At 40.4% G+C, this 18,943-nt stretch overlaps 4 protein-coding genes across 7 annotated transcripts; 2 read left to right on the top strand and 2 right to left on the bottom strand.

Annotated features, from left to right (window-relative positions):
- The first annotated feature begins 811 nt into the window (after positions 1-811).
- Positions 812-4,984, top strand: tmem221 (transmembrane protein 221). Its single transcript, XM_008300191.1, has 3 exons — positions 812-1,720; positions 3,016-3,101; positions 3,917-4,984. Exons 1-3 carry the CDS (start codon positions 1,419-1,421, stop codon positions 4,456-4,458), a joined length of 930 nt encoding a protein of 309 aa, XP_008298413.1. The 5' UTR covers positions 812-1,418; the 3' UTR covers positions 4,459-4,984.
- Positions 3,247-8,910, bottom strand: borcs8 (BLOC-1 related complex subunit 8). 3 transcript variants are annotated; one of them, XM_008300202.1, is made up of 6 exons: positions 8,784-8,910; positions 8,454-8,566; positions 6,443-6,507; positions 6,228-6,335; positions 5,072-5,163; positions 3,247-3,637 (listed from the first exon to the last, which is right to left on the bottom strand). In XM_008300202.1, exons 1-5 carry the CDS (start codon positions 8,818-8,820, stop codon positions 5,094-5,096), a joined length of 393 nt encoding a protein of 130 aa, XP_008298424.1. In that variant the 5' UTR covers positions 8,821-8,910; the 3' UTR covers positions 3,247-3,637; positions 5,072-5,093. The 3 variants fall into 3 exon arrangements, with proteins under 3 accessions (XP_008298424.1, XP_008298438.1, XP_008298431.1); XM_008300216.1 differs by having other exon boundaries at positions 5,072-5,136; XM_008300209.1 differs by lacking the exon at positions 5,072-5,163.
- Positions 8,639-12,236, top strand: rfxank (regulatory factor X-associated ankyrin-containing protein). 2 transcript variants are annotated; one of them, XM_008300237.1, is made up of 9 exons: positions 8,639-8,746; positions 9,285-9,389; positions 9,514-9,615; positions 9,701-9,766; positions 9,842-9,942; positions 10,014-10,139; positions 11,547-11,613; positions 11,701-11,781; positions 11,869-12,236. In XM_008300237.1, exons 2-9 carry the CDS (start codon positions 9,290-9,292, stop codon positions 11,919-11,921), a joined length of 696 nt encoding a protein of 231 aa, XP_008298459.1. In that variant the 5' UTR covers positions 8,639-8,746; positions 9,285-9,289; the 3' UTR covers positions 11,922-12,236. The 2 variants fall into 2 exon arrangements, with proteins under 2 accessions (XP_008298459.1, XP_008298450.1); XM_008300228.1 differs by lacking the exon at positions 8,639-8,746 and adding an exon at positions 9,084-9,190.
- Positions 12,065-16,426, bottom strand: nr2c2ap (nuclear receptor 2C2-associated protein). The gene is made up of 5 exons (XM_008300248.1): positions 16,352-16,426; positions 16,078-16,168; positions 13,871-13,976; positions 13,684-13,751; positions 12,065-12,663 (listed from the first exon to the last, which is right to left on the bottom strand). Exons 1-5 carry the CDS (start codon positions 16,387-16,389, stop codon positions 12,541-12,543), a joined length of 426 nt encoding a protein of 141 aa, XP_008298470.1. The 5' UTR covers positions 16,390-16,426; the 3' UTR covers positions 12,065-12,540.
- Positions 16,427-18,943: the final 2,517 nt, after the last annotated feature.

The following is an 18,943-nucleotide window of genomic DNA, read 5'->3' as shown; positions in this document are numbered from 1 at the left end:
AAAACCATAACAGCAAAAAACAGTTTTGTGAACTAAAATGTGCTCACCTCTTACTCCATGTGCTCCTTCTCTGTACTAGGAGAGTTTAATGGAGACTTCTTCAAAAATGTTCGGTGACATTTTCTTGGAACAAGAGGTGACTCAACTAGGCAGGCTCAATTTGACTGTCGCAGTGGCATCTTACCTCAAACATACTTCTTTAAAGTCCCTGTCGCTAATAAAATGTTTTTCATGCTGTTTAAATATTAGTAAAGCCACTTCATACAGCTTCTTTTCATTCTTCAGGAGTAAGTGAGACCGGGGACGGTTGTAACACTCTCAGTTTGAGCAGTCAGGGATGCTATCAATACAGTCTATGCACACTTGAGCTCACCAGTAAAGTCTCAGGCCTCTCACTTGAAAACTACCAAAAAAACCTGATTTTTCCAGGTAAGAAAGTAAAAATTTTCACCACAAATATTTTTGCATAGTGTCCATTGTGTTGTAGATGTAATTGTTTCACTTACATAATCTGAAGTTGTAGTATTTTCTCTAGTTTAAGTTGAAGTGTTGCATTAGTGCTAGCTTTGAAGCTAAATGCTAATAACGTTAGCTTTTTAATGGCCGCTTGGCACGAGGAGGGTTCTGACAAAACACACATCCGGTTTTACTTTATTGTTCTTTATTTTAAGTTATATATAGTTTTTTTTATTGTATTTATTTTTTTTTATTGTATTTAACTTATACTTTGTATTTATTTTATTATTATTGCAGTCTTCCCAGTTCATGGTTCCGTCTTTATTATTTATTAACGTGCTTCCATACATTTATTAGTGTGGATCTTTTTTTTTTTTTTTTAGCATATTAATTTAATTGTTACATCCAAACTCAAGTAGTGTTACAGCTATACTGGAGTACAACATACCTCTTTGTATTTGACATTAATTTACATAATCTGTGATGATGTAGTCCAAGTGTGTGTCATTCATAGCAGACAAATACAGGTACCGTATCTCAAGCACAAAGAACCACTAAGTTACACTGTAGTGCTTAAAAATATTTTACTGCACACTTTACATATAATAAAGTGTTCGTTGTAATGAGCTAGTAATGCGAGAGGACATATGTTTAATGTGCTGTGTGTGCTGTGTTTGTGTGTCTGCCTCTCCCACCAGCACGTCGGGGGCATTGTTTCCGACGATCCAGGAGAAAAAGTCCATTGTTGTTGCGAACTTTTTAATCCCGGGATTTAAAGCCCATCACATGCTCAGACGGAGCTCCAGCACTGAGGAGGAAACCATTCATCCCGAAAGGACAGGGAGACGCTTTTTTTTTTTTTTTTAACGCACTGCGATGCCGCTTGTGCACCTTTTGGGACTTTAGGATCGTAAAAAAAAAAAAACTTTCTCTTTCCTCCGGGGAAACGTTGTTGGATAAACATGACGCACAAGTACAGCCAGCGCTCTCTGATCGTCTTGTCTTTACTGGGGATTTTATCCGCCATCATGTCGGTTCTGTCGGTGATTTTGATTTTCCAGCTGCAGTCCCAGCAGACGGCGGTGAAGGAGTCTCCGCCGTCCACCTCCGCGCTCGTCCCCGCTCATGTGTGGGCCGTGCTGCTGCCCGTGTCCACGGTGCTCTCCGCGCTGTCGCTCACCCTCAACCTGAGCTCCGTGGTGGTGTGTTTGCTCCACAGCTACTTTTCCACCGAGGTCTGCAGAGGAGAGCAGGACACCGAGAGGTATGTGGACCCCCAGCACGCAGCCACCTGTTAGAAAACACCTGCAGATGCACTCAGCTCAACTGCACTTTTGCTGCAGGTAGTTCTGGATAGTTAATAACATTAACGCACCAGAGAAACAACACTGGTGCAGAGATGGAAAAAAAACAACCACCACCCATAATCTTCCTCTCATAGCTGCAAAGTTAATCAATCATACATCTCCTAACTCAATGCTGCAGCCTCACTTGGTTTGATTTTACCAGTTGCCTTTAAATTACTGTTCTCTGCCTTTAATAAACATCAAACTAGTACATTTCCAATATTCTGTAAGCGCCAATTGCAGCCACACTTTGTACTATTTGGTAAAAATCATATAATTCCCTGTTTAACTGCTCTCTAAGTGCACTAGGAAATTAAATCCTGTACAGCTGTTACTGTCAGATAGATGCAACTTTATTCTAAACTTTGAGGCAGCAACTGAGGTGTAGTTAGTCGATGGTGCATATGCAACTCACATGAACGTTCTCTCAATAAAAGGCAAAACAAAACACTACCGCAAATTGTAACTTCAAATAATACCCCAGATTTCAATCAGTGCTTTCAAAAACACATTTTAAGTAAGGTAGTATTACTTATTAGGTTATAGCTCAGTGGGATCCTATTTTCTAGTCACACACTTGGTGAGCAACACTGTGGCTAAAAGTGGGAAACAACCTTTAATCTGTTTAGTATGCGTTTCGCCTCGTGCCCACACAATCTTCTTTTGTTACCTCTGTAAACCGCAGACTTATCCTGGTTATTAAATTTATCTGTTTGGTTTCATGAAAAACAAAAATGTAGTTTCAGAAGCATAAAAGGGGGCTGCCTTATGTGTCAGAGTGCAGAGGCCCGCACTGCAATGTTGTTGGTCCACCCCCACCCCTCGAACCTTATGAATCCTATCTAAACAATGGCCTTCCTCTCATTATGCACCCAGTGCACGGCCCCTAGCTGGCCCTTTCCCACGTCGGTATACAAATCCGACAGCATGCCCCAGGACCTCCCTGCTGACGGAGGGGACATTCCAAGGAAATGTGAATAGTAATGAGTGTCACCAAATTCCTACAATTATCCAAGGAACCAATAATCAAGCGTTTTAAGTTAGTTGAACGGTGCAAACTCAGAAGAGAAGTAGTTGAATTGCAAAAGCAAGAACAAAATTTACGTTGCATCCAGCGCTCTTAGTTCATGCACAAACACAAAAATAAGCAGCAACATTCAAGTGTAAATTTGTCCGAGTCATGACTTTAATCTTGTGAGGTTTCTTTCAACAGAGCAGACTGGTTCCTTTTGGACAGCAGAGCAGTGCGACATGTGGCCATTGGACTCTTCTGTCTGGGGGTTTCTGTCTACTTGGCAGGTACGAACAAAAGACTGAAAAAGAAAAAAAGTTTTTATTTTTATTTTTTTAAGAGTCTGCACTTTCTGATTAAGCATGTGTTACCCAATCTGGCATGCAGGCCACTTTTTTGCACATTAACCTTTAACAACAAACTCACAAAAGCTTGAAAACTAGTGTCCAAAACATTGGCGGGTGCAGTGGGTTTTCAACAGCGGAGGCAAAACAGCGCTGCTGCTTTCTCGCTGATCCGTCCAGCGAGTCTGAGAGAACAATGCATTCTTTGAGCAGCCATGACTTAAGTGTTTTTAATGCTGAACCTGGCAGCGCTGGTGTGCTCTGTTCCACTGAGTGGCTTGTACTGGGGGGTCAGTGGAGGCAGTCACTCCATTGTGATGAGGAGGTGTCGCTCTTATGACCCCACTTCAACCGCAATCAATAGGTAGCAGAGCGAGAGACTGTAGAGGTGACGCCGCCAACTCAGGAAGTCACGTCACATCCCAGAGCTGTGCTTCTCTCCCCCGTCCTTCAGCATGCCTGAATCCACGGTCCTTTTCCTGCAGACATAGACAAGACAATTTAGAAACTAACAGCAACCTTTAAAGTGTGTTTTGTTTGCATTTACTTAGCCTGTTACCAACATGTTTGGGTAGATTCTCAGTCATCTAAGTCATGGTAATTCTCGGGGCTTCAGGAGATAGCACCTACACTTCTCTTTTAGCTAAGGAGCTTCTTTAGTCCAGCTGTTTTCCACTAAAGCTCCTGGTTGTTTTATCTGCAGCTTCAATATGTATAAATTCTCTATTTCACTACCACTCTCTTCTCTATCTTGGCAGCTATGTCCATCTTCATGCTCCTCATATTTGAGATGGAGACGGGTATTGCCAGTGCTTGTGTACTCTCCTCTGGGATCCTGATCCTGTTGGTGGCCGTGATACACTCCCTGGTCAGAGCTTCCCAAACAGCCAAGCACTACCACAGCGACCGCCTCGACACCCTCTATCAGAACGACCACGGGAGCAGCAGCACGCCGCTCTCTCGGCCCTGCGAGCTGAAGATCGGTGTGGACAAACCGCGGATGCACCGCAGCCAGTCTCACCTCCAGCACCAGATCTCCTTCTCTCAGTGTGGCAGCCCGAGACAGCGAGAACTGTACCACCAACAGCAGTACTCCCCTGCAGGAGGTTCGCAGGGACACGCCAGTGATAAAGATGGCTACAGCAGTGGCGGCAGCTGTCCTCGAATGCACAGGACCCTGTCTACTGAATCTGGTTTACTGCAGGCCCAAGTTAAACCCTGGAACGGGGTCAACAATGAGATGAGGAGTGTCCTTGCACGCAAGTCGGGGATTTCTGCAAAAGACTCCACTCTTGTGTGACACAAAGCAAGCTGAGCTCCTGGTTAAACACAACAGTGGCTACAGAAGACTGATCTCCTTCAAGTACTCCATGTGGATGCGAACAAGTGAAACCCGAGCGCAGATGTAGAGCTGTCAGTTTGTACATTTTCCACTCAGTGTGTTTATCCTGACTGATTGCAGACAACATGGAACTGACTGGAAAACACAACTTAGTTTTCCCCTTTTACCTTCTTATTTCAGATCATATATGAGCATTTTTTAACTTGGTGGAAAATATATTGTATAATTTGTAGTGTTTTGTATGAATGAACTTGATTTAAATCTCACTATAAACACACCAATGTCACCCAAGTATCAACTGGGCAAATTTATAGCTTTCATTGTAATAATGTAAATACTTTATTCTGCTGTATATATGTGCACAGCATGCAGATGTGTTTCATTATGTGCGGTTCAAAATGATTTCACAAAAATCTTAAATAAATTTATTCTAGAAAATATAATTTGAGGTAAAAATGAAGATATTAAAACAATATTCACAAAAGCTTGTTATCTTAAAATGATATTTAAATACACAGTCGACTCATTTCAAGGAAGTCTTTCTATGTATTGGTCTGAAGAAGCTACTAACCTGCAACACCTTTGACCAGAGATCATGAGGAAGTGGATGGAGCATGTGGAGCAGAGACATGGGGGCTGGGAGAGGGAGTCACATCATGTAAGCTGCATGCAGGTTACAATTGGAAACAAACAAAAAAAAACAGCACATGCAAGAGTAACAGAAAACATGAAGTTTCCATTAACTAGAAAAAAGCTCAACTGACATATTATTTTGCAGTTACTGATTAAAGTGGCATAAACTGAAAAGAAAGCCAAAACATTATTTGAGGTGAAGGAGTATATAAGACAAATAAAAATAAAGGTTACACATGAGCAAAGGCATGATGTGGACCAAAGACAGAATGCAAAAATAGGAATTTCAAGCAACAAGTAAAAGTGCATTTTTCACACTTCTGTGGAGGCAGGTTCTAGTTCTCTGGCTTTTTAAAGTATTGACATTGAATGCTGACAAAAAATTACGTTCATGACTATTATTGCTTTTGAAAAAAAAACTATGAAAACCACTTCCACTGATGCCTGCCCCACATCCACATTTATTGCTGCCTTACCAAACATGCTGAAATGACTGGATTACAATACAGGTACAGGCCTGTGCACCTCTAATCTGGAACTCTGCCAACTTTTAAAAACATTTTTATCGTCATTCATATGCAATTTTTGTATTCGTGTGCCTGCATCTTTGGTTAATTTTCTTACTTTATTGTAAAAGAGGCCTCCAGATCTAACTGTGATCCAAGTTTGAATGACAAATGAGTAAACGAGTGAAAATGATCAAAGACATAGATACTAACATAAGCTTTTGGTAAAGCAAGAAATGCTGTCCCTGAAACTGACACTAGAGAGATCACAACAATATGTCGAGAATAGGTGGGTGTTTTGTAGGAGTATCTGCTGCTGTCATACATAACTAAGCTTCCAAATATTTTACATATAAAAGGCATTTGCATGTTTCCAAATTTGAAAATGGAGTTAACAACTACCACCAACAGCAAAGCTCCTATCTCATGAGTTTGCAAAATAATGCCATTAAAGTGAAGATAAAAGTTTCTAGCAACAATGCTCAATGGCAATCTATGAATATGTCAGTACAGTCTTAAACAATATTTCCACCCCTACACTTTGACCAGCACTGTGACTCGGTGAACGTAGCCGTTGCTGCCTCCTACCTGCGTCCTTGAGAGCTACTGATCTGTTCCTTCATGCTGATGGCTTGACGGAGAAGGCTGTCGATGTTTTTGAAATACAAGCTGCTGTTTGTCATGCTCTTCACAGCACTGCAAAAAAAACAAAAAACAACAGCAGATCAGTGTTAACAGTCAGAGTTGTAGGCAAGTGAGGGTTCTTCTCATACAAAAAGGTGTTGAAGTTGGCAACATCTCACCTGCATGCATACTCCACAGTGTAGATGGCTCCTTGACTTTGTTCCTCCCAGCTCTGCATGTCTGTCTGTGTGAGAAAAGACAGGAAACAAAACCGTAAACAATTCAAGAGAAAGAGTTTATTTACATTATGGTACATGTGAATTGTGTTTAATTACAGAAGACAGTTTATAGAGATTGACCTTTATGTTTTATAAGGGTTTAGATTGATACTGATTATTCATAATCAAGGAAACTGGTATTTAGAACAGATACACAATTACATTAAAAATGTAAAGCTCTGTGAAAATTTTAACACAAACATCATTAGAATGCCTTTCTTGAGAAATTTTTACAATTGTTTTTTTTTTTTTAGTAATGATAACAGGTTTTAACTAGATGTATAAACAGTCATATAGTGTTGTCATTGGGACAATTTTCCAAGACCACAGAGTAACAACAGATTGAGAGGTGGCTGCATCAGAGCCAAAGAAGCGCATTTTTAGAATTGCTTAAACAAGTACTTATATTGATCATGGTAAAAATGCTACATTTTGGAACCAGTGATCAATCAGGCACATAATGAGTCGATCCACAACAGTTTACAATGTCAAGTGTCTGTCCAGAAAAAAATATATTAAAGTCTTAAACAGCAGACAAACAAAATGACACAATTTTATCCCTTATTTAGCATCAGAGAATCTTTGTTGATATGAAAGTTGATGACCACGGCAACAACAAGAAAGGCGCTTGAGATAAGAAATAAGTTATAAAAGTTGTAACAGGAGAAAATAAGAGAAATGCTGTATAAAGCAGAGTACGTGGTATTTTTAACTATTATTCTACCTCAGCTTTAAGCAGTGACACAGTGAAACGCAGCTCAATAGACGTACGAGTTGTTTACCATGTTCACAATTAGAGTCCATATGAACCGCCCACTATTTTACGGGATTCACAACACTGTCAGTTGAAATACTCCTATAGATCAATAGGGGTTGAGAGATTATTGACCTAGCTGAATAGTGGATCCAATATTTAGCAGTTTTACAGAATTACTTTAAAAAGGCACTCCTTTGGCTTTAGTCTTGCACAGAATCGCATTATCATTCTGCTATAAGGAAAAAAAAACTATTTGGCTTGTTTGCCTTTTCTTAAATCAATCAAAAATGTCATGGTGGTGCTAAACCTAGGACATAGGGAGGGAATTACATTTTTTGCAGTTATTTAATAGGCAGTATGACAATTTCAAATGCAGTGACTTGTGATTTGACACACCAAGCTCTCTCAGGCTCTCATTTGCAATAAGAGTATTAGTGATGTATGATCAGCCTGTCATGGAAGGAATAGGATTTTGACTTTGCTATACATGCATTTTTTTTTCTATAAATATCCCCACTTTTACAAACACATTCCCTTGTTCACGACTGATTTAATGTTTTGCCTGTAGTGGAGGGGTGTCCAATCCTGGTCCTCGAGGGCCACAATCTTGGATGTTTTAGATGTTTCCCTCTTCCAACACGACTGATTCAAATGATCAGGATCGTTATCAGGCTTCTGCAGAGCTTGATGATGAGCTGATCATTTGGATCAGGTGTGTTGGAAGAGGGAAACATCTAAAACATACAGGATTGTGGCCCTCGAGGACCAGGATCGGACACCCCTGCTGTAGTGTGTTCAGAACACTACACATATAGACATAAACAAAAGAATTTCAATTAAGTTTTGTGGTGGGTTTGTGTTATACTAAATTTTAACACAAAAATCTTCATTTTTACTGCAAATGTAGACTGTTCCAAATATCGGTCTCCATCATTACTAATAATATAAATCAGTATCAGCCCTGAGATGTAAACAGGTGAATCCAACAACCTGTTATCTGATACTGTCATTATATCTGTTTGTTTCTTGTTAAAATTCTCTATCTGAGGTTATTGGAATAGCATAAGGAGATTTATTTAAAGGTTAATTCCCCTTTACTGCTGTAGATGTGCTGCATGTAGGTGTTTCTCTGCAGCAGTGTGACAGTGTGAGCACCTTGTGCTGCACCAGTTCAGGCAGCGACCTCCTGACGTGTTCCTGCAGTCTGTAGAGAGCCACCGACGGCTCGTTAGCCAGGACGTACATGCTCTCCGTGAATTTGTCAGTCACTGCAGAATTAAAGAAGCACAGAGAAATGTAGAAGATGCATGAGCCGTGTTAGAAAAAAAATAAAAAACGGATGAAAACACCAAAACAACACGATACGCGGACATGTCGCAATATAACTAAGCTAGCATTAGCTTAGCGGCTAGGCTAGCGCAGCCGCAGCGTTGCGAGGTAAAGATGAGGTAAGTACACTTATTTAGTCTGCTCATTTTTTTTTACCTCGTCTGACTTTCAGTTGCATCTCCTGGTCCTCCATTATGTTTTTTACCCCACCGTCAGAAACTAATAACCTAATGCAGCCAGCAGTGTCACCTGATTCCTGCTTCTTCCGTATTATTGTTGTCGTGTGCCACACGATAATCGTCCGGACAGAAATATCGATTTAGAAACAACAGTTCTTCCTTCAAAGAGTGCCAGATGCGGGGATACGTTACTGATTCAAACGTGTTTTCATTTTCCTTGTTAAAAATAATTGTTTTGCTTAGTAGCTAATCAAGTGGGCGACGAGTAATGGCGTTGCTCAGCTCTACGAAGACCAGCGAGGTCCAGTGTGCGATCTGAAATAATTTAGTTTCAGTTTTTCCAAGAGGAAGTTAGCGCAATTTTAGACCGTGAGGCTGGATGTGGTGAGTGGAAAATGCAGTTTGCTTTGTAAACTAACTTTCTTTCCTCATAGAAGAATCGCACTGTTCAGTAGTTCATATTTTGTTTTTCTTGCAGTGATCATGGAGGCCAGAGGTGATGATGAGGTTGCAGATGGCCAACATGTTCCGCCGTCCAGCGCTAATGCATGTCCCTCCGAATCGAGACAGGACAAGTCGACAGGTATTTAATCCCGTTTCCTATCTGTGAACACTTTCATATCTATTTGTGTGCAACACCTGGAAGTCACATGATGTTTCCCAGTTAAACAGCAAATATCTTGCTTCACATGTGCGTTGGGCTCCAGAGAACTTGGATGTGGATGAGGATGATTTGTTCAAACACTCCACCACTCTGACCAACAAGCAGCGTGGGAATGAGGTTACAGTGCGTCCAGCAACATTAGACTGTAAGTTAAAGGCCAAGATGCTCTGACGTTGGTCTTGCGTTTTCACTGTCGTAACCATATGAAACTTTTTCTCTACCCTCATCAGCTCTGTCTATACACCAGCTGGCAGCCCAAGGCGAGGTTTCACAAGTGGCCGCACACCTGAGCAAAGGTGAGAAAGCACAACCAAGCAGTACATCACAAGGATTAAACCCACTGGTGGACTGTAACCTGTTGTATCTTGCAGACAGTTCGCTGCTCAGCAGACAGGACGAACGGGGCTTCACGCCTCTCATGTGGGCAGCAGCGTTTGGAGAGAAAGCAGTGGTGGACTTTCTCTTAGAAAAGGTTAGAAATAAGACATGTCTTTAAGACAAAATGCACTACATCACTGATGATTAATGGAATTTATGTGTTAGGGCGCAGACCCCAAAACCATTGCGAGGGAGCGGGAGAGTGCCCTGACGCTGGCCAGCTCTGGAGGTTACGTGGACATTGTTGAGTCTCTTCTCAGACATGGAGTGGACATTAACACCTACGACTGGGTATGAACATGCCTTTATGACTTGCCATCATAAATCTGTATGATTTGTTAAAAAAAAAATTATGGGGTCATTCCATCTCAGATCTTTAGACTCGTAGAACAATTTCTGCTCCACCATTTCTGATTTGTCAGAATTTTTTTATAGCATAAAACATAGATATTTATAAAAACGTTAAACGATATATCAAATACTTGTGAAGATATCGTTTTTAAATCGTTTAATCTTTTAGCATGTTTTCTGCACATTGAAATTTGAGGCCATTTGAACAACTGTATCTTAGGACTTATTAAAGATAAAAGCCAGAATTTTTTATTATTTTTGATCATGTCATTGATTCAAAATCTGCAATATTGGACATCCATCCATTATCTATACACCGCTTAATCCTCACTAGGGTCATGGGGGGCTGACTTAGGGTGAAGGCAGGGGACAGGTCACCAGTCTATCACAGGGCTACACGTAGAGACAGACAACCAAGCACACTCACATTCACACCTACGGACAATTTAGAATCACCAATTAACCGCAACATGTTTTTGGACTGTGTGGGAGGAAGCCAGAGAACCCAGAGAGAACCCACGCTGCATGGGGAGAACATGCAAACTATACGCAGAAAGGTCGCCGATTGGCATCCCGGACGCAAACCGGCAACCTTCTTGCTGCGAGACAACAGTGCTACCAACTGCGCCACCTTGCAGCCCCGATATTGGACAAGTAGATCAGATATTCTCTAATTATGGCTTCTTTGAGGACATGTTAACAAAAAAAAATGCAGACGTCAACTTGTGATATTTTCTGAACAATATGTAGCTGAATGTCACAATAACACAAAACATATCAGGTACTTTAACATTAAACACTTATCACAAAATGAAAGAATGGTGTAACTTTCATAACTGGTTGAGAGGGTACATCAAGTTGTACCACAAAAAGTATTTCATTGATATGTTTTGATTTGTATTGTTGTGACATGAAACCACATATGGTTCAGAAAATATTACTAGCTTCCCGCTTCATCCCTGTTTATGGTAATGTGTGCTTAAAGATGGACCCTCCACGACGGCTTCTATTTTGTTTTCAGATTTCAAATCAGCCATAATCAGAGATTGTTTGATCTACTTGTCCAATATTGCAGATTTTGAATCAATGAAATGATTGGCAGTGAACATTTCAGGCTTTTATCTTTTAAAGTTTCTGGGATGTTGTTATTCAAACATAGCCTCAAATTTTTATGTATGAAAAATGAGCCAAAAGACTCAATTACCATTTTAAATGTTCAAACAAATCAGAGATGGTCGATTCAGAAGGCCCCTGATGATTTAAGATGGAATAACCCTGTATCTAACAGTATAACTACAAAGTTATTTTTCTAATGTGGTTTTAACGAACACTATATTTTATTCTCAGAATGGTGGAACACCGCTTCTTTATGCCGTACGAGGGAACCATATCAAATGTGTCGAGGCACTACTAGGTACATTCAATGTCTGTAAGTCATTATAAATCCTGGTTAACTCTGTATAAATGCTTTAATAATTCCTATTGCTATGCTCTTTTTCAGCCAAAGGAGCAGATATGACCATTGAGTCTGACTCTGGGTACAGTCCGATGGCTTTAGCTGTTGCACTTGGACACAAAAAAAGTATGTTTTGTGTTCTTTTATCTGACATTTTTTATTTTTTTTTGTAAAAACTGCTTTTGCTACATGAAGTTTCTTTTTGTTTCCCAGTTCAGAAAGTGTTGGAGGACCATATCCTGAAACTCTACAAACCACCGACATGACACAAGTTAAAATAAACAAATAGAGAGGACAGTGACATAGCTGATCTCCAATCAGTTATGATGGATGGTGAGAGGACAAGGATGTGCGTCACTGCAGCAGATCAATACATATGTAGAAACATTCACACAGTAAACGGTGTTTGTTGATTTCCAAACTGTTTATTCCAGTTGAATGCATTACTTTGTAAGCATTACAATGTAAAAAAAAACAAAAAAACAGCAACTTTGTATGAACAAGGACTAAATGTGACAGTTGTGCAGCAGCAAGAAATGGCAGTAAACATGTTTTAATAAAAATTTATTTTTATACTGGAATGGCGCTTTAACTCAAAGGCACAATAAAGGTGTAGCGAGCAGAATACAAGTGCTCTTATGATCGCAGCCAACCGATTAAATCTGCAGTCAAAACTTGCAACGCGCCCTGTATGTGTTTGAGTAATGAAGAGCGAGATCGCCCGACGGATCCCTGAATGCGTTCATACCAAAAAAGGCCACATTCACATCAGTTCACGAGGTGGCAGTATAGATGACATGCTTCCCGAGTGCCACCGCACCACCCTGCATCCTGTACTTTACTCAGGGGTCATTTCCTCTCTCATGAGGGGATTAAAAAAAATGGTCAAGAGGCTCTTTCCCCCAGGACATCGAGGGAATAAACAATAATTCTCCCAAAAAAGTCGGCACTATTCTCAAACATTATTTTTACTTTGTCCACTGCAGGGGCCTCCTGTATGGGAAAGCTGTGGGTGTGGAGTTAAGAACAAGATAAGCGTGGTAATAATGAAAAGGATGTCCAGGAAAATATTGTCTGATGCTTATTATGAACCATCTAGTACAGAAACAGGAAACGCGCTGTGTTCCTTGTGTGACAGGTGCTGCTTGAGCTGCTGTAATATCCCCAGTTTGGACTCATAGACTGATGATAAACCATATTAAAACAAAATTGCATTTGTTATTATTTGTAGAAAAATCATCACCGAATAGCAATTTTAGCCTGATATAGAACAGAATAGAATAAAATACTTTATTGATCCTCCATTGGGGGAAGTTTACACGCCACAGGAGCATCCAAAAATGTAGAAAGTACAAGAAAATAACAATAATTAAGTAATATGCATCTCTGTGTCCACACACAGCAGGTCCAAGGCCCCACCGCTTATGGCTGGGCAGTCCACATACTGGCTGAATGTGGGGAGAGTGGTAGAGAGAGATTAAACTCTCCTGAGATGACGATCAGAGACTGAGGGTGTGATGTTTACAGCTGGGACACTGAACTATGGATGAGTTCAATGGCTGCAGCAGCATCAGCTAAGGGGGGGATGTAAACTGCAATCGCCAGGACGTGTGAAAACTCCCTCGGCAGGTAAAACGACCGCAAACCAACTGCCAGTAGTTCAACATCCTTTGTGCAGCGCTGCTGTTTAACACTAACGTGCCCAGCATAACACCATCTCTCATTCACATACATGGTGATATAGCAGCTTTGTTGGACTCAGATTATTTACAGCAGACGTCAATGTGGGTAAACTATAACTTATGTATTATTGCAGTTAAATTCAACATTTCTAGCTACCTTGACAGCTACAGGTAAATAAATGATGTGCTTTTTTAAATATCAGGGCTATTTTTTCAAAATTTGCTCCCCCATTTGCCATTAAATTAAGAAAATTCCAACATAGGATAGGTCTAATTTCACCATAACTCCCCCACTGATTGATCAAATGTCCTCGTGCAAATGCTGCAGAGTGAGAATAAAGGATATCTGAAGAGAGTTGTCGTCCTCTGGGTAAAAATGACTGAGAACTGCAAAGTCTCCATCTTTTGGACAACCTGCAGAAAGCACAAGTAAAAAATAACGCACACAAACCTGCAAAAGTAAGCATTAAAATGACAAAGAAGTGGGTAATTACATTAAAAAAGCCATATGTGATATAATATCCGGGTTTTACCTTCTAGTCTACATGTTTTCGCTGAGAAGCCTCCCTGGAATTGGACCTTCAGCTCTGACACTTTGACAGATTTGGGGAACTCCAGGGACACCCACTGACATTCACCCTGCCAAAGATACGATAGTGATGATGGCAGCTCACCATGATGCGTGCAGTACAACATCCAGGCATGTGTGGAGAACATTTGTGTATCTCTTTATTCCATTTAACACAGGAACTGTAAGCAGAGCTGCAAGAATTAGTTTTTTGATTTAATGGAAGGAACTTAATGCCAACTGTCATCTTATGGGGGAAAAAAAGGATATTTTAGGTCTGAAATTTGAGATTTTTCTACTTTTACTTGTCTTGTTTGTCTTATATTAGAGTAAATTGAATATTTTGGTATTTCAAACTCTTTGTCAAGTTAAAAAAACACATTTACCAACATAAATTTAAGCTCTAGGAAATTGTGATGCACTTTTTTGTTTTCTACTGTTTTACTGACAACAACAGAAGATTAGCAGATGAACTAATAATGACCATAATTGTTAGTTGAAGCCTTTTGCTTCAAGTAGGTTTTAAACATAGTTCGTGCATTCTGGAAAACTGGGGAAAACATCGCAAACAAGTCGGTATGCACACTAACTAATGCACTTTTTAAAAAATGTGCTGTTGATGTATGTTCGTTTTTCACAATAAACAAAAGTGAAACTGCGAAATACTGAAACAAATCGTGTCTCATGAGCAAACAGATTCAGAAATATAACTATTAACTGCAGAAGTTTACTGACTGAATAAGTGTAGTTTGATTTTTGTGTCATATCTTGTTGTTATTGGACAGTGAAGCTTAAGAATGCTGCATTATTCAGCCTCAAGTAGGACTGCATAATATATCAGTTCAGCAGTGACATCAGTGTGTGCAATCACAATAGTGACTATTGTCCATGCACACTGCAGGAAATGCAATGTAAAGTAAGGCTAATCAACTGAAACACACTATGCTACAACTTCTTTTGCTGCTTCCTACAAAAAGAGAACCTGCACACTTCACGTATTCCATGACTAATCTACAAGAGAAGTCTAAAATAACATAATGTACTCTGCTTTATCTGGATACTCTGAGCTTTTTAAAACTTAAAACACAAGATATTGAGTTGTTTGCCATGCAGGCTTCACATATGTGCAGCGAAATGAGCGAGGAACAGGACAGAAATACTGCACAGAAAAAAAGTAATTGTGTAAACTTATGCAACATCAGGTTTTATGGAAAATTTCAGCAACAGAAAGGATGATTTTGACCCAAAATAGCTGTATGTTGTCCATGTTTTATAACACAGGAGAATCATAACTTGTTACTCTAACACGTGGCATCTTTAATAAGAATGGATGTCATAAACTACGTCACTACACTGGAAATTATAATTTCCATATTGAAAAGTGAAGTCACAGACCAGAAATCACAAGTCAGCCACCAGTCATACATCTGTTATACAAAAAGTTACTGAGGTTGTTGATGCTGGCCTGTGGAATGTTTTCCACGCTTCCTAAAGGAAATGGCGAAGTCGGTATTTTGGGGGATGAGCTCATATTGTCAGACATATGCATCCAGGGCATCATGTGGCAGACGTCTGTTTTACTACCACACTGTCTGTTTTCTCTGACAACAAATAGTCAAGTAGTGGACACTGGTGTGCCTGGCTACAGCCCTAACCTACATGCCAGCATCCACTGGGCCGGCAGCCCATTCTCATTTTTCTATTGTCATCTTTGGCATCATGTTATCTGTATAAAGCTGCACTTTAAGGAGGCATTGGTGGTCAGAGGATTGTCTGTGTATTGGCCACATATCTGATTATTGTCCTTTAAAGCCACTCCTGACTATGATGTGAGTTAACTTCATGGTTAAGAATTTGCCACCAGTTGGACAGCTCAAATTTTTTTGTACACAATTGGCTACATTTAATTATTTTCAGAACAATGAAAAATACATTATTAACCTTTTCTCTAAGGTAGAAATGAAAGAAACCATTTTGCATGCTGTTAAAATTGTAGTTAGTGATCAAACTGATTGAGAAACATAACTATTGTTTGGTGAGGTTTACTGAATTAGTGTAGTTTATTTCATATCTTGCCAATATAAGGCATGTGTTTTTGTGTACAGTAATTACAGTACTGTGACAATTAGCATATGCTATGTACAATAAGTAGAATGAAACATGTATTTTTACCTGGTCCGAGTTCCAGCAAGTCTCCTCATTACAGTCAAACATGTACTTCTTTCCATACTGCTTTACGTCTCTGTTCAGCACTGAGCTCACCCTGAAATTAACGTCAAACATCCAAAATATGACTTTAAACAGCACGTCTGCTAGCTTAAAAGAGGTGAAATAAAAGCAGGATATTATCGGAAATGAGAGACTGTCGTTCAAACACGACAGCTGAACACACCAGACATGCTTTACTGGGTTAATTTCACTTAATTAACATTTAAATGCCGCTTACCTGCTCTGTGTTTCGCTGCAAACCAACGAGGAAGCCATGCCGATTTGTTTAAACTACACTTTGCCGTAAAATGTTGCTGCCGCGTGTTGGTATTTTTACGACAGCGACGGTCACTGTTTTTCTCTCAACCGCTAGATGGAAATCACGTTCCGCGGAAATATTCAGCGTCGGACTCCAAAGCAAAAGCAAACCACGAGGTAAAGTCATCTTCATGCAACATCCTGGCGGCTCGTAGTTAATAATTAAGCGCATAAAATATTCAGCTTAATTCTGCTGCGTGTCCAGTGAGGTGTTGCGATGTTCTCCATCTTTGTTTTTGTCTCCGCTGTGGTGTGCCCACGCGAGACTCAAAGGTCATAGAGATAAGAATCGATTAGAAAAGAGGGGGAACCACAGTCACTAAAGGCTAATCGATCCACTGCAACCTTCAAATGAAACATGCAAAAAAAAAAAAAAAAAGAAAAGGACAATCAGGCAAATGTGTGTTACAGATGAAAGTGCTTGGTGTTGATTCGCAGCAGATTGGGTAATCTCATAAAAGAACCAATATCAGCTGCAGCCTTTACTGCTTTTATTACCGAGCATATCCCTATATCTCTGTTTCATAACCTGGGAGCCAATAACACAGGAGAGCAAGTGTGTGTGTGTGTGTGTGTGTGTGTGTGTGTTGGTGTGTGTTTGGCACATGGTTCATTGCAGATGGAGAACTCCTGCTGAGGTTTTGTCACAGTGCCCCCTCACTGCAGATAATCAATAGGTCTGAAATACAAAACCTGATGAAACCCAGCCTCCGTGAAAATTGCGCAGGGGTTTGGGGGGAGAGTGACTGTATTATAAAGTTTGGACACTCCCCCCCCACACACACCCTCACCCCCATCCTCACCCCCATCCTCACCCTCTGCACAACCTGCAGCACTCTCGCTTCACTTTCCAGCGTTGGTTTGGTGCTTCAGCTCCTGCAAACCCTCTGTCGTGCAATTGAGTTTAAATGGCACCTTAAAGCTGCAGAACTAGGCTATGTATTTGAAGTTTTTTTGTTGTGAAAGTTGCTACACAGAAATGATGCCTTAACATTTAATTTGCACGCCAGAACTAATTTTCTGTCCCTCTTGGATAGCATCCTGGCCAACACTCCCACGAGGGGCCTCTCATGGGTGAGTGATGAGCTGGCGTTGGGAGCCATAAAACTGTGCCCATGTGGGCCGCTAATAATGCCAAGGTGGGCTGCAAGTGGGCCAGTCATCCTCAGAAACCACATGAGCTCTTTTTGTGTCCATTAAAGGACCAGTTAGAGACTGTGAGGTTGCCAGGCAACCAGCGGGGGACTCCAGGAAGTCGGTGCACACATAACTCGCATGAAACCACAACTTGTCATTTTTACACTTCAGGTAGTGTGTGGATTATACAAACAAGAAAACAGCTTTTGTGAGCTGAAGAGGTGCTGGTAGGTGTATTTTTTTAACATCTGAATGGAAAAAGCAGTTTTTTTTTCCTGCCTCCATTCTTTATGCTAAGCTAAACTAAATGGCTGCTGGTTGTATCCAGATTTCATATCTCATCTAACCGTCAGGCTAATAGCAAATTAACATTTCTGTTAAACACGTAACTGTTTAGATAAGATAAGATAAAAGTAGTAATCTTAAAGGAAATTCTTGTGCTAGATTTTGCTCAAAAACTGCAAAATGACACAAAAAATGCAGCGTAGAAAAGAATCAAGATGTAACATAACTGAAATAAAATAAGCCTAAATGAGGCTAACAGTAAAAGTAATTCTAGTGAGATAATAAGTGACGACACATGAAAATTAATCATTGCTCCTAAAAAAAGGGAAATATTGCACACTACACTGACGATGTTGTACATGTAAGTGAAATGTTACACAGTCAATTTAAATATTCAAATGTCTAAAAATATGCAGTGATTTGGTTGTATTGTGGAAAATCAGCTTTTGTTTGCACCTTTGTTCTGGTCAGTTTTCGTTGCAATGACACATCTCCGGCCTTTGTTGCTTCCTGAGCTTGTTAGAGGATTATCTTCACCTCTTGTCACTGATACGGCTTAAACCCTCGTGTTCCCTCCCTCAGCCGTCTTCGTCACTCTTTCACCGAAGCGGCTGCTGTTGCTCTCTGGGTTTTTTTTTTTTTTTTTGTGTGTCACCTCTGTTTCTGGGTTACGTCCCATGAGGCAGGATTAGCGGTTAGCACACCAACTTTGGGCTTAACCTCGGCTCGGGTTTGTGGTCTCGCTGCAGTGACTCGCTTTTTCACTATCACCATGGTAACTTAGCCGGCTCACGTAACCGAGTGGGCCGTCAGATTAAAGTGCGCAAAAGTCTCGAGTCCTCACCAATCCACGCTCGGCGAATGGCGCCAGAATTTTTAGATTATTTTTTTCCTCATTCACTGATTTTCAACAAAAGGGTCTGTTTGAATTGAACCTCTTCACCTTTACTGGTGACGCTACAGTGTGTTTGCTCACACTGACTTCCAACAAAGAGCTTCTACCAAAACATTTATTAATTAACAGCAAGACTTTATGTTATTCAGTTGAAATTTATTTCTTTCCCACCTGGAGTGCTCCATTTAATGCAGC

Source organism: Stegastes partitus, unplaced genomic scaffold (assembly GCF_000690725.1).
Source record: "Stegastes partitus isolate 25-593 unplaced genomic scaffold, Stegastes_partitus-1.0.2 Scaffold33, whole genome shotgun sequence".
Lineage (NCBI taxonomy): Eukaryota > Metazoa > Chordata > Actinopteri > Pomacentridae > Stegastes > Stegastes partitus.
This window is presented reverse-complemented; position numbering and strand designations above follow the sequence as displayed.

Excerpts from the sequence above, each read along its gene's own strand:
- tmem221 (XM_008300191.1), top strand. The coding sequence starts at position 1,419 with ATGACGCACAAGTACAGCCAGCGCTCTCTGATCGTCTTGTCTTTACTG. Across the intron at positions 1,721-3,015 it reads GGAGAGCAGGACACCGAGAG|AGCAGACTGGTTCCTTTTGG; the intron begins GTATGTGGACCC and ends TTCTTTCAACAG. Across the intron at positions 3,102-3,916 it reads GGTTTCTGTCTACTTGGCAG|CTATGTCCATCTTCATGCTC; the intron begins GTACGAACAAAA and ends CTATCTTGGCAG.
- borcs8 (XM_008300202.1), bottom strand. The coding sequence starts at position 8,820 with ATGGAGGACCAGGAGATGCAACTGAAAGTCAGACGAG. Across the intron at positions 6,336-6,442 it reads ACTGTGGAGTATGCATGCAG|TGCTGTGAAGAGCATGACAA; the intron begins GTGAGATGTTGC and ends TTTTTTTTGCAG. Across the intron at positions 5,164-6,227 it reads AGTAGCTCTCAAGGACGCAG|CTTACATGATGTGACTCCCT; the intron begins GTAGGAGGCAGC and ends ACCTGCATGCAG.
- rfxank (XM_008300237.1), top strand. The coding sequence starts at position 9,290 with ATGGAGGCCAGAGGTGATGATGAGGTTGCAGATGGCCAACATGTTCCG. Across the intron at positions 9,616-9,700 it reads GCGTCCAGCAACATTAGACT|CTCTGTCTATACACCAGCTG; the intron begins GTAAGTTAAAGG and ends TACCCTCATCAG. Across the intron at positions 9,943-10,013 it reads TGGACTTTCTCTTAGAAAAG|GGCGCAGACCCCAAAACCAT; the intron begins GTTAGAAATAAG and ends TTTATGTGTTAG.
- nr2c2ap (XM_008300248.1), bottom strand. The coding sequence starts at position 16,389 with ATGGCTTCCTCGTTGGTTTGCAGCGAAACACAGAGCAG. Across the intron at positions 16,169-16,351 it reads TGCAGCGAAACACAGAGCAG|GGTGAGCTCAGTGCTGAACA; the intron begins GTAAGCGGCATT and ends CGTTAATTTCAG. Across the intron at positions 12,664-13,683 it reads AGGACGACAACTCTCTTCAG|AGCTTTCCCATACAGGAGGC; the intron begins ATATCCTTTATT and ends CTCCACACCCAC.